The 12500-nt window shown below is 52.7% G+C and overlaps 2 protein-coding genes across 4 annotated transcripts in view; one reads left to right on the forward strand and one right to left on the reverse strand.

Moving 5' to 3' along the window:
• LOC137612308 (abl interactor 1-like) overlaps window positions 1-10330 on the reverse strand; it is an 11848-nt gene extending 1518 nt beyond the window's left edge. The window contains exons 1-10 of one of the 2 annotated variants that reach the window (XM_068340777.1): window positions 9962-10330; window positions 7552-7719; window positions 6350-6526; window positions 4510-4524; window positions 4279-4382; window positions 4070-4210; window positions 3345-3445; window positions 1963-2175; window positions 1221-1307; window positions 1-26 (exon numbers count right to left, since the gene is read on the reverse strand). The exon at window positions 1-26 is cut by the window's left edge and continues 160 nt beyond it. In XM_068340777.1, the coding sequence (XP_068196878.1) occupies window positions 1-26; window positions 1221-1307; window positions 1963-2175; window positions 3345-3445; window positions 4070-4210; window positions 4279-4382; window positions 4510-4524; window positions 6350-6526; window positions 7552-7719; window positions 9962-10078 (1149 nt within the window). In that variant the 5' untranslated portion in view covers window positions 10079-10330. The remainder of the gene's footprint in view (window positions 27-1220; window positions 1308-1962; window positions 2176-3344; window positions 3446-4069; window positions 4211-4278; window positions 4383-4509; window positions 4525-6349; window positions 6527-7551; window positions 7720-9961) is intronic. The other variant, XM_068340778.1, reaches the window with a different exon arrangement.
• A 565-nt stretch (window positions 10331-10895) lies between these two features.
• The window catches only part of LOC137612432 (acyl-CoA-binding domain-containing protein 5-B-like), a 7948-nt gene continuing 6343 nt past the window's right edge, over window positions 10896-12500 (forward strand). For both annotated transcript variants that reach the window (XM_068340959.1, XM_068340960.1), the window contains exons 1-2: window positions 10896-12336; window positions 12437-12500. The exon at window positions 12437-12500 is cut by the window's right edge and continues 60 nt beyond it. In XM_068340959.1, coding sequence (XP_068197060.1) covers window positions 12255-12336; window positions 12437-12500 — 146 coding nt within the window. In that variant the 5' untranslated portion in view covers window positions 10896-12254. The remainder of the gene's footprint in view (window positions 12337-12436) is intronic.

The raw sequence follows: 12500 nt of genomic DNA on the forward strand, positions 1-12500 counted from the left end.
AGGAGGCGGGGCTGGGCTGTCTGTTACTGAGGACAGAAGACATCAAAGGAGGGGTCAGTCCACCTACCCCCATCTACCTCCACCTACCCCATCTACCTCCACCTACCCCCATCTACCTCCACCTACCCCCATCTACCTCCACCTACCCCCATCTACCTCCACCTACCCCCATCTACCTCCACCTACCCCATCTACCTCAACCTACCCCCACCTACCCCCATCTACCTCCACCTACCCCCCCATACCCCCATCTACCTCCACCTACCCCCCCATACCCCCATCTACCTCCACCTACCCCCATCTACCCCCACCTACCCTCATCTACCTCCACCTACCCCCATCTACCCCCACCTACCTCCACCTACCCCCATCTACCTCCACCTACCCCCATCTACCTACACCTACCCCATCTACATCCACCTACCTCCACCTACCCCCACCTACCCTCATCTACCTCCACCTACCCCATCTACATCCACCTACCTCCACCTACCCCCACCTACCCTCATCTACCTCCATCTACCCCCATCTACCCCCATCTACCTCCACCTACCCCCATCTACCCCCACCTACCTCCACCTACCCCCATCTACCTCCACCTACCCCCATCTACCTCCACCTACCTCCACCTACCCCCATCTACCCCACCTACCCCCACCTACCCTCATCTACCTCCACCTACCCCCACCTTCCCCCATCTACCTCCACCTACCCCCATCTACCCCCATCTACCCTCATCTACCTCCACCTACCTCCACCTACCCCCATCTACCCCACCTACCCCCACCTACCCTCATCTACCTCCACCTACCCCCATCTACCCCCACCTACCTCCACCTACCCCCATCTACCTCCACCTACCCCCATCTACATCCACCTACCTCCACCTACCCCCACCTACCCCAATCTACCCCCACCTACCTCCACCTACCCCCATCTACCTCCACCTACCCCCACCTACCCCCATCTACCTCCATCTACCCCCATCTACCTCCACCTACCCCAGCTGGGTGTGTCTGTGTGTGTGTGTGTGTGTGTGTGTGTGTGTGTGTGTGTGTGTGTGTGTGTGTGTGTGTGTGTCTGTGTGTGTGTGTGTGTCTGTGTGTGTGTGTGAACAGTGTGTGTGTGTGTGTGTGTTATCTGAGTGTGTGTGTGTGTGTGTGTGTGTGTGTGTGTGTGTGTGTGTGTGTGTGTGTGTGTGTGTGTGTGTGTGTGCTTACTGCTCTCCTGCATTCTGGCCACGAATCCGGTCAGAGGGATCTGAGGAGTTAGCTGCACCATTGGAGGAGGAGGAGGAGCCACAGCCACTGGAGCGGCAGCAGGAGGCGGAGACAAGCCGCAGGAGGCGGAGACAAGCAGCAGGAGGCGGAGACAAGCAGCAGGAGGCGGAGACAAGCAGCAGGAGGCGAGAAAGACAAACAGGATTTAAAAAGGAGCGGAGAGGAGGAGCTGACAAAGACAAGCTCCTCCCTCCCAGACGTGATGTCATACACCCAGGTGTGTCTCTGAAGCTCCTGTGATGCTTCCCTCATGAAGCCACACCGTAGCCCCGCCCTGACAGGTCATTAGGTCACCTGTCGATCCTGAATCACATCTACCTCAGGTCAACTCTGATGACGCAGCCCCTCCCTCTGTGAGAAAGAATCCACAAATGGACCACAGCGCAGAGCGACGCCCGACAGAGCGACGCCCGACAGAGCGACGCCCGACAGAGCGACGCCCGACAGAGCGACGCCCGACAGAGCGACGCCCGACAGAGCGACGCCCGACAGAGCGACGCCCGACAGAGCGACGCCCGACAGAGCGACGCCCGACAGAGCGACGCTTGACAAACCAGCGACAGACCGTCGCTCTGTCGGGCGTTTCTGGGTTTCTGGGTGTAGCTGCTGTTCTCTGCGGGTCGGTCTCCTGAGCTGGACCCCCCAGTTTGAACAACACACTGTTATTGGTGGTAGAGTGTACCTGAGTTCTGGTGGGCGGGGCCCCCGTTGACGTGGGGCCCGGATGACGCTGAAGGTGCGCGGCGGTAGGTGCCGGTGGCCGACACCATGGAGGAGGAGGAGGAGGAGGAGGAAGAGTTGTGTCGGGAGATCTGGCGGGAAATGGTGCCGAACTGCGACATGGGAATGGGCCCCGGTCCTGGTCCCTGGGGGACTGAGGCCAGGGAGGCCCCCCCTGCAGGGGACACACAGACACCTCAGTCGCTCCACAACCGACTTTAAAACATCTCAATTTAAATTCAGTGACCTCACACGACCCCCAGCGATAACAGATCATTAAATAACTTTATTTAAAAGGAAAGTCAGGAACACAAATGTAACTACCAGGTTTACACCATCACCGCGTGTGTCAGCCTGAAGCGTGTGTCAGCCTGAAGCGTGTGTCAGCCTGAAGCGTGTGTCAGCCTGAAGCGTGTGTCAGCCTGAAGCGTGTGTCAGCCTGAAGCGTGTGTCAGCCTGAAGCGTGTGTCAGCCTGAAGCGTGTGTCAGCCTGAAGCGTGTGTCAGCCTGAAGCGTGTGTCAGCCTGAAGCGTGTGTCAGCCTGAAGCGTGTGTCAGCCTGAAGCGTGTGTCAGCCTGAAGCGTGTGTCAGCCTGAAGCGTGTGTCAGCCTGAAGCGTGTGTCAGCCTGAAGCGTGTGTCAGCCTGAAGCGTGTGTTAGTGTTCCTGGAGCGGACTGAAACGTTCCTGAAGCGGACTGAAATGTTCCTGGAGCGGACTGAAACGTTCCTGGAGCGGACTGAAACGTTCCTGGAGCGGACTGAAACGTTCCTGGAGCGGACTGAAACGTTCCTAAAGCGGACTGAAACGTTCCTGGAGCGGACTGAAACGTTCCTGAAGCGGACTGAAACGTTCCTGGAGCGGACTGAAACGTTCCTAAAGCGGACTGAAACGTTCCTAAAGCGGACTGAAACGTTCCTGGAGCGGACTGAAACGTTCCTAAAGCGGACTGAAACGTTCCTAAAGCGGACTGAAACGTTCCTAAAGCGGACTGAAACGTTCCTGGAGCGGACTGAAACGTTCCTAAAGCGGACTGAAACGTTCCTAAAGCGGACTGAAACGTTCCTGGAGCGGACTGAAACGTTCCTAAAGCGGACTGAAACGTTCCTAAAGCGGACTGAAACGTTCCTGGAGCGGACTGAAACATTCCTAAAGCGGACTGAAACGTTCCTGGAGCGGACTGAAACATTCCTAAAGCGGACTGAAACGTTCTGCTGGATCTGACCCTGACGCTCCAGACAGGACGGACCAATGAGAACTCAGCACTGAATGCCAGATGCTGACACTCACAACACATTAGCGAGATTAGCATCCCGTGGACGCCTGTGACGAGCAGGAAGACTCACCTTGCCCCATGCTTGGGGGGGAGGGAGTGGGAACAGCCAGAGGGATGCCGACTCCACTGCCGCCGCTGTTCTCCCTGCTGCCGCTGCCGCCGCTGCTGCCGCTGAGGGGGGGGGCCATCGTGACAGGATGAGTGAACACGACGGCGTGTGACAGCCCCCGACCACCCCGTCAAACCATCGCTCCCACACCATAAAAGTCCCGTCGCTATGGCAACAGAGTTGCCGCGAACGCACCGCATTGCTGGTCGGGCTACATCCACAGTGTGAAACTAACTTCTTTTCCTTTCCTCTTAACTAAACTCAACTGAACTAAACTAATAACTAAACTAATAACTAAACTAATAACTAAACTAATAACTAAACTAAGCTAAAATAACCAAACTAACTGACTAACGTAAACCAAATGAACTAAATTCAATTACAACAATTAAACTAACTACATCAAACTAAAATAACTAAACTAACAACGATACTAACCACACTAAACTAACTAAACTCACGCTGACCAGAACAGAGATCTGGTTAAGCCGTTAGCTGGAGGTAATAATGGATGGAGGGGAAAAGCTACTGAAGCAGAAAGTGTGGATTGAGGTTTGGATGTTGGGGGTGAGGGTTGGGGGGTTAGGGGTGAGGGTTGGGTGTAGGGTTGGGGGTGAGGTTTGGGGGGTTAGGGGTGAGGGTTTTGGTCTTGCAGGTGAGCTGCTGGGGGGGTCGTTGCTGCCTACCTGTGTGTCCTGGGCCTCTGGTTGAGGGAGGCGGTGCGGGCGGGGCTCTGCTGGCCCCCCAGGCAGGCGGGGCTCGTCATGTAGTCGTTGGGCACGACGGGGGGCTTCACGGGCTCCAGGGTCTTGTAGGGGGTGTTACGCCTGGAAGAGGGGAGGGGCTTAAAGACAACAGGAAGTTGAGCGCCTCTAGCGACAAGTGTGTCTCTTACCCCAGGGTGCCCCGGCAGGCCAGGGGGGGGCTGGGGGGTTTCTGGGTGGGGGGTTTGGTCCTGGACAGTGTTCCTCCTCGTCCCGCCGCGTTGTTCCCGTGTTGCTAAACAAGCAGAGGCAGATTTAAGACACACCCACATTAAGCCAGCTCCAACAGCTGATTGGCTGTCCTGACTGGGCGGAGCTTCTTCAGGCACCAGGACAGAAGACAGGAAGGGGAGGAGTCTTACCTTCGCCTTCAGCCACTGAGCGCAAGGAGGCAAGAAGGGAGACAGAGAAGACGAGCTGATTGGTTAACGGGTTAGAGGTGAAACCACGCCCACCTCTTCATTCACAGGTTATCAGACGCTCTGAGCCAATCACAGCCAACCAAACACCAAAACATATGACAGAACCAATCAAAACGCCCTGAAAATAACAACTGACTGCAAGTTCAATTTAAAATAAAACCAAATTATTATTATTATTATCATCGCTATTGTTGTTGTTGTTATTATTGTTGTTATTATTAATTTTATTATTATTATAATCATTATTGTTGTTGTTATTATTATTATTGCTGTTGTTGTTATTGTTATTATTGTTGTTGTTGTTGTTATTGTTAACAGCATTAACAGACGGTCGCCTTCATTAAAGGTTCTAAAGAAAAACAACTACAGAACAATTTATTTTTACTTCTGCCCACAAACAGAAGAAACAGCCGATAAGAAAAGGATCAATAATTAATTGATCAGCAAAACTGATCTAACCGTTTATCAATGAACGAAGTTCTGAACAGGTAACCAGCAAAGATCTGTGTTCTGCGGTGGCGGCAGTGGCTCAGCGGTAGAGCACATGTCTCATAGACAGATCGCCATCGACGGATGGAGTCCCGCTCCCCCCATGATGCCAACAGAGTGTGAGCTGACGGTGGGAGGTGTCAGCTCGCCTCCCAGCCCCAGAGCGAGGCGCCGTCCCCCCTACAAGCTTCTCAAATTGGGGTGCGTTCCGAAGCCGCTGCCCGTCACTCTGCCTCCCTGATCTGTGTAGTTTGATGTGAATGTATTACTGCATGCTGACAGGCCCCCCTGTCCCCCCCCCCGACAGGCTGTGTTCAGGGGCCTGTATACTGTCAACTAACCTGAGTGACCATGTGATTTCCCCTTGTGGGGATCAATAAAGTATACTTCTTCTGGATCTCTGTGTGTGTGTGTGTGTGTGTGTGTGTGTGTGTGTGTGTGTGTGTGTGTGTGTGTGTGTGTGTGTGTGTGTGTGTGTGTGTGTGTGTGTGTGTGTGTGTGTGTGTGTGTGTGGTCAGTGACTGAGGGAATCACTTCAGTTTCTAGATGCTCTAGAAATAAAGAGCGGCGCCCGAGCCTGATGCGATTTCAACCCCCCCACAAATGAAAGCAGCCAATAAACCATAACCCCCCCCACAAATGAGAGCGGGAGGTGTTCAGGTCACCCAAGTGGCTGTCACATGCCACAATGCCACAGAGGCCTTTGGGGAGGGGGGGCAGCCTCCCACCGGACTCAATGCCACAGAGGCCTTTTTGGGGGGGGGGGGGGGGGCTGTCTTCCATGATCCGGCCTCGGATGGATTCCTCTGGCTGGAACAGAGGAAAGGCAGCGGGGGGGCGGGACACAGGAAGTCCAGTGCCAATAAGCTGTCATGATGGAGGACACACAGACAGTCCGTCACTATGGAGACGCCAGAGGAACACGGTCACACCTGTGGTGCTCCAGAGCCACTGCTGATCTACCTGGGTAGGATCTGTGCCCCTTTGATCCATGATCAATGATCGATGATCAAAGATCAATGATCCATGATTCACTTGCAACATGGGCCATCCAAATGAGTCTCAGAGCGAGATGCTCTAGAAAGATGCTCCCTAATCCCTAACAGTAGGGTTGGGGATTAGGGATTAAAGTAAGAGATTGGGGTTTGGGTTGAGGTTAGGTTAGTGATTAGACATTAGGGTTAGGTGTTAGAGATTACAGTTAGGGTTAGAGGTTACTGGTTTGGGATTAGAGTTACGATTACGGGTTAGGGGTAGGGGTGGCGTTGCTGCTTGGACAGAAGCTCCTTACTTTGACCCCATGACCCACGTCGTCCAGCAGGGTGTAGTCGATGGGCTTCCGGATGTAGCGCACAGGACGCTCCATGCTACCCGGGGCGATGATCTTGTGGGTACGTGAGGTGTTCTTGTTTGTGGTCAGGATGCCGATCTCTCGACGCGCCACCTTCTCCTTATGGATGTCCACCGTCTGCAAGAGAGTGTTTCATATGCTTCAGTCAGCATCGCTGAAGCTGAGAGCGATAAGCCTGTGGTTGGGTTAGGGTTAGGGGCTATAAGTTAGAGTTAGGGTCACGTTCATTGGGTTAGGGTCATTAGGTTAGGGTCATTGGGTTACGGTCATTGGGTTCGGGTCATTGGGTTACGGTCATTGGGTTAGGTTCATTGGGTTAGGGTTCTGGTCATTGGGTTTGGGTCATTGGGTTAGGGTTTGGGTCATTGGGTTTGGGTCATTGGGTTCGGGTCATTGGGTTCGGGTCATTGGGTTCGGGTCATTGGGTTAGGGTCATTGGGTTAGAGTTATTGGGTTAGGGTCATTGGGTTAGGGTTGTTCGGTTAGGGTCATTGGGTTAGGGTCATTGGGTTAGGGTTGTTGGGTTAGGGTCATTGGGTTAGGGTTGTTGGGTTAGGGTCATTGGGTTAGTGTTACTGGGTTGGGGTTATTGAGAGACAATGTTCCTCTGAATGTTGTGACTCAACACCTTTTTAAAGAACGTGTCGTGTCAGCAGTTCATCACCAACACATCTAAGTGTTTTTAGGGTACTTTTGGGGTCCCTCAGGGCTCCATCTGAGGCATCATGTCTTTCCCACCCATTATGACCAGAAGACATTGACTCATCATTCACCCTAACTAACTCTAACTAACTCACCCTAACCAACCCCAACTAACCATAACTCATCAATAACTAACCCTAACTAACACTGACTAACCATAAGTCAGCATAACTTACCAAGAACTAAGCCTGACTAACCCTAACTAACCCATAATGAACCCTGACTAACCCTGCTAGCTCCCACCATTGGGACGGGTCCTGGGTTCTTGCTGTGACCTCATGTTGACCCACTATTGTGTGGTCGCGGCCCCCAGCCTGGGTTAGTTACTGACCCAGCCTTCCTCTAAGCCTCAAACCAGTAGCTGCAGATACCAGTGACCTTAGTTTCTACTGGGGCGAGGTCACCGGCCCTCAGGTGTGTCTGCCTGGGGTGTGGGTTACCTGGGAGATGTGGTTGATGGAGGACTCCATGCGGCGCAGCTGGGAGGCCTGGATGTCCAGCAGCTGCAGCACGTTGTTGGCCAGGGCGTTGATCTGGTAGGCCACGCTGGCAAGAGACTGGGTGGTGTAGGCCTTGGTCTCCTCCAAGGCCTTCTTCTTGTCCTGAGCCTAGCAGAGGATGAGGAACCCGTTAGAGAAACCAGCAGGAGAACCCCCGACAGGAGATGATGTCACTGCTGCTGTGGGATCAGTTTGGGAGGAGTCAACCATTACGAATGTCTTGAGGGGACGCCTGGATGGAGCAGCTGAGAAACACGTGTGATGTAAGGGTTAGGGTTAGGATGGCTGCCGGGACATGAAGGGTGACACCAAACCTTCACCGGGCAGCACAGCCCATCCGTCGCCTAGCAACAGAGACAGACGTCATTGACAAGTCTAACCTAGACCAGCAAAAGACCTGTGTCCTCAAGCTGATGGTTCTAGATGTTCTAGAGCGTAACCCTAACCCAGACCAGCAAAAGACCTGTGTCCTCAAGCTGATGGTTCTAGATGTTCTAGAGCTAAACCCCCTAACCCAGACAAGCAGCAGACCTGAGTCATGAAGCTGACGGTTCTATATGTTCTAGAGCGTAACCCTAACCCTAACCCAGACCAGAAGCAGACCTGAGTCCTGGAGCTGATGATTCTAGATGTTCTAGAGTGTAACCCTAACCCAGACCAGCAGCAGACCTCAGTCCTGGAGCTGACGGTTCTAGATGTGCTAGGGCGCATATCTATTGATGCAGGAAGTGTTTGTTTACCAGATTCTAGGAGTTGGTCGGGTGAGGGAGGACCACTATGTATATGTAGAGACCTGGAAAAGTGTGATTTTCATAATAGGGCCACTTTAAATGTTTCTGAACACCCCCCCCCCAAACTGATATTAAAGCACCTTCTGTCTGGATTACCTTTAAAACACTCTGATAGACTGTTTACAGCACCTTAGTATTAAAGAAGAGTCTCAGGAGGAATTGTGAGTCTGAACGCAGCACACACACGGATGCTGTCAGCCAATAGCATGCGCGTACGGTATCACGTGACTACCTACTAAAAATCTGTGAAGTAGTGGAGACATGAATCTTGAAGCACAAATGAACTATTATTCACGCCAGTATTATTATATTATTATAATACTAGCGGGAACTCGTGTTAATTCCCTGATAAAACAATAATATCAGACTTGTTTTCTTCAGCGTCACTAGAAAACAAACCGCTGTGGTGTGGGACGAAGCTGCTATTATGATATTATAATACCGTTACTAGCAGTAGTTTTATTATTATTGTTATTATTATTATTATTATTAGCAGTACTGTTATTATTGTTGTCGTTGTTATTATTATATCATTATTACTAGTTTTATTATTATTGTTATCATCATTTTTATTATTAGCAGTAGTATTCTTATTATTGAACACGGTACATTAATAACCTGATATTTACACACAAATGTATGTTGTTGTTTTTATGCTATTAAAATTTTTAAGAGACCTGGGACCTGTGCCTCAGTGGATTTGATCGAGGACCTGTGCCTCAGTGGATTTGATCGAGGGCCTGTGCCTCAGTAATTTGAATGAGGAGACCTGTGCCTCGGTGGATTTGAATGAGGAGACCTGTGCCTCAGTGAATTTGATCGAGGGCCTGTGCCTCAGTGGATTTGAATACAGTACCTGTGCCTCAGTGGATTTGAATGAGGGGGCCTGTGCCTCAGTGGATTTGAATGAGGAGACCTGTGCCTCAATGGATTTGAATACGGTACCTGTGCCTCAGTGGATTTGATCGAGGGCCTGTGCCTCAGTGGATTTGATCGAGGGCCTGTGCCTCAGTGGATTTGATCGAGGGCCTGTGCCTCAGTGGATTTGATCGAGGGGGCCTGTGCCCCAGAGGAGCTGCTGTAGCCACGCCCCTGCCACTATTCAGTGGCTTCGATCCAGTGACGTTCTGATTGGTCAGAAACGTTCAAACATCTTTCTATCAGAGGATTCCACGGACTGACCCCCCCCCCACACCCCCACCACCACCACCACCACCACCGGTGCTCATGAGGCGGTAACGAGTTCCGCTACGGACCCGCTGCCGGTGATAACGGTTCTGTCGTTGCCCCCGAACCCGGGGCGTCTGCCGGGTTTAACGTGAAAACGGGGTGACCCCCCCCCACCACAGAATGCGGTCCGTGGGGCGACACGCCCTCCGCCGCTCCACCGGGGCCGGACAGCCGGTCCGCGTGAACGCGGCTCCGGTAAACCGGGCCGACGAGCACAAAGTGGGATCGAGTCCCCCCACCGGCGGCTGGCGGGTTGAGGTACGTTTCCCCGTGGCTCCGGTCCCCTCGACGGGCGCGACCCCCCAGCAGAAGGCCGTGCACGCGCTTACCTGCACATAATTGTTCTCGCAGTACTCGGCCACGCGCGACAGGTTCTGGTGGCTCTCCAGCAGCGCGCGCTTCCCCGCGGGGATCTCCTCCCCCAGCAGCACCTGGAGCTCCGCCATCCCCCACCGACCGACCCACCGGCACCGACCACCGACCGCTGAGGCTGCTCTCACGGGCCGCGGGCACCGGACGCACGGCGGCAGACCAACAGCGGCGACGTGCCGCGGCGAGACCGCTGATTGGCTGAGGGGCGGGGACAGACGTGCTCTCGACCAATGGGAGGGCACTGAGGTGACGTAGCCGCTGCGTCCGCAACAAAAGTCAGGACGAGATTTTTTCAAACGAACAATAAAATAGAATTCTGTTTTAAATTTGACAATAAATGTGTTCCACACAAAATTATATTTCATTTTTTATTTCATTTGTTAAATATTTGTAACAAATCAATGTGTGTATTGATCTGTTCACAGATTCACATTTACACGCACTGCAGGAAATTTCTGCCATTGGAATTAATTTTAATTTATACAAAACACACACACACACACACACACACACACACACACACAATGTCAACTTAAACACTATAGAATCAGATCACCATCATTAATTATCTCTAGATCACTGCTGACGTCACATCTAGGGTTATTATCGATCAGTTATAACCGCCGAAACGGAAGAAACCGTTAGAGCCAGTGAAGTGGTTCACACACCTGAGTGTGTGTTGTTCACTACTGTTGGGTGATGACGTATCAGGACAACAGATGGAGCTTAAATAATGCCGGTACGACTACATTTCCCACAAGTCGTTGCGGTTTAAACACCCATTTGATGGGGGTTATGGGATATGAAGGCCTCATTGTTGTCGCCAGCCGCAGGTTTGTCCAATAGAACTACATTTCCCATGTGCCCCTAATCCCAACGCTTCACCGGCGAGCGGAGCCGCTGCGAACCGGAGGATCAACCGGAGGATCAACCGGAGGATCAACCGGAGGATCAACCGGAGGATCAACCGGACGGAGAAACATCCACGTGTCTGATTAGACCAACGTGCGACCCTCTACAGACAGAGGCACGAGTTACAGGACGACAACTTCCGGTCCGCTCGTTGTGCTGGACACGTGAGGACTTTAACTCCCTCCCGTCAGGATCTGACTCCGTCTCACCAGGACTCTGACTCCATCAGGACTCTGACTCCGTCAGGACTCTGTCTCCATCAGGACTCTGACTCCATCAGCGCTCTGACTCCATCAGGGCTCTGACTCCATCAGGACTCTGACTTCATCAGGGCTCTGACTCCATCAGGACTCTGACTCCATCAGGACTCTGACTCCATCAGGGCTCTGACTCCATCAGGACTCTGTCTCCATCAGGACTCTGACTCCATCAGGGCTCTGACTCCATCAGGACTCTGTCTCCATCAGGACTCTGACTCCATCAGGACTCTGACTCCTTCAGGACTCTGTCTCCTTCTCATCAGGACTCTGACTCTGTCTCTTCAGGACTCTGACTCTGTCTCTTAAGGACTCTGACTCCTTCTCATTAGGACTCTAACTCTGTCTCTTCAGGACTCTGACTCGGTCTCTTCAGGACTCTGACTCCGTCTCATCAGGACTCTGACTCCATCTCATCAGGACTCTGACTCTGTCTCTTCAGGACTCTGACTCCGTCAAGACTCTGACTCCGTCTCATCAGGACTCTGACTCTGTCTCTTCAGGACTCTGACTCCATCAAGACTCTGACTCCGTCTCATCAGGACTCTGACTCGGTCTCTTCAGGACTCTGACTCGGTCTCTTCAGGACTCTGACTCCGTCTCACCAGGACTCTGACTCCGTCTCATCAGGACTCTGACTCCGTCAAGACTCTGACTCCGTCTCATCAGGGCTCTGACTCCATCAGGACTCTGACTCCATCAGGACTCTGACTCCATCAGGACTCTATCTCCTTCTCATCAGGACTCTGACTCTGTCTCTTCAGGACTCTGACTCCTTCTCATTAGGACTCTAACTCCGTCTCTTCAGGACTCTGACTCGGTCTCTTCAGGACTCTGACTCTGTCTCTTCAGGACTCTGACTCCGTCTCATCAGGACTCTGACTCGGTCCCTTCAGGACACTGACTCGGTCAAGACTCTGACTCCGTCTCATCAGGACTCTGACTCTGTCTCTTCAGGACTCTGACTCGGTCTCTTCAGGACTCTGACTCCGTCTCACCAGGACTGTGACTCAGTCTCTTCAGGACTCTGACTCGGTCTCTTCAGGACTCTGACTCCGTCTCACCAGGACTCAGACTCAGAATGGCGCAGGACGAGCGCACACACAGCCTTGAGGAGAAGTTCTGTGCTGCCGTTCAGGTGGTCTGGGGTTTACCTGAGGAAGGTGACGTCCAGGTGTCTCTGTTCAGGCGTCATGTGACCTCCTACCTCACAGGATTAACCCCCGCTGGCCAGTGTTGGTCTGACTGTGTGTCCTCTTTCAGGTGCGTTCCAGCCCTCTGAGGACCTGATGCTGTCGTTCCACAGCTACTACCAGCAGGCCACCCA

This window comes from Antennarius striatus, chromosome 18 (assembly GCF_040054535.1).
Source record: "Antennarius striatus isolate MH-2024 chromosome 18, ASM4005453v1, whole genome shotgun sequence".
NCBI classification, from domain to species: domain Eukaryota; kingdom Metazoa; phylum Chordata; class Actinopteri; order Lophiiformes; family Antennariidae; genus Antennarius; species Antennarius striatus.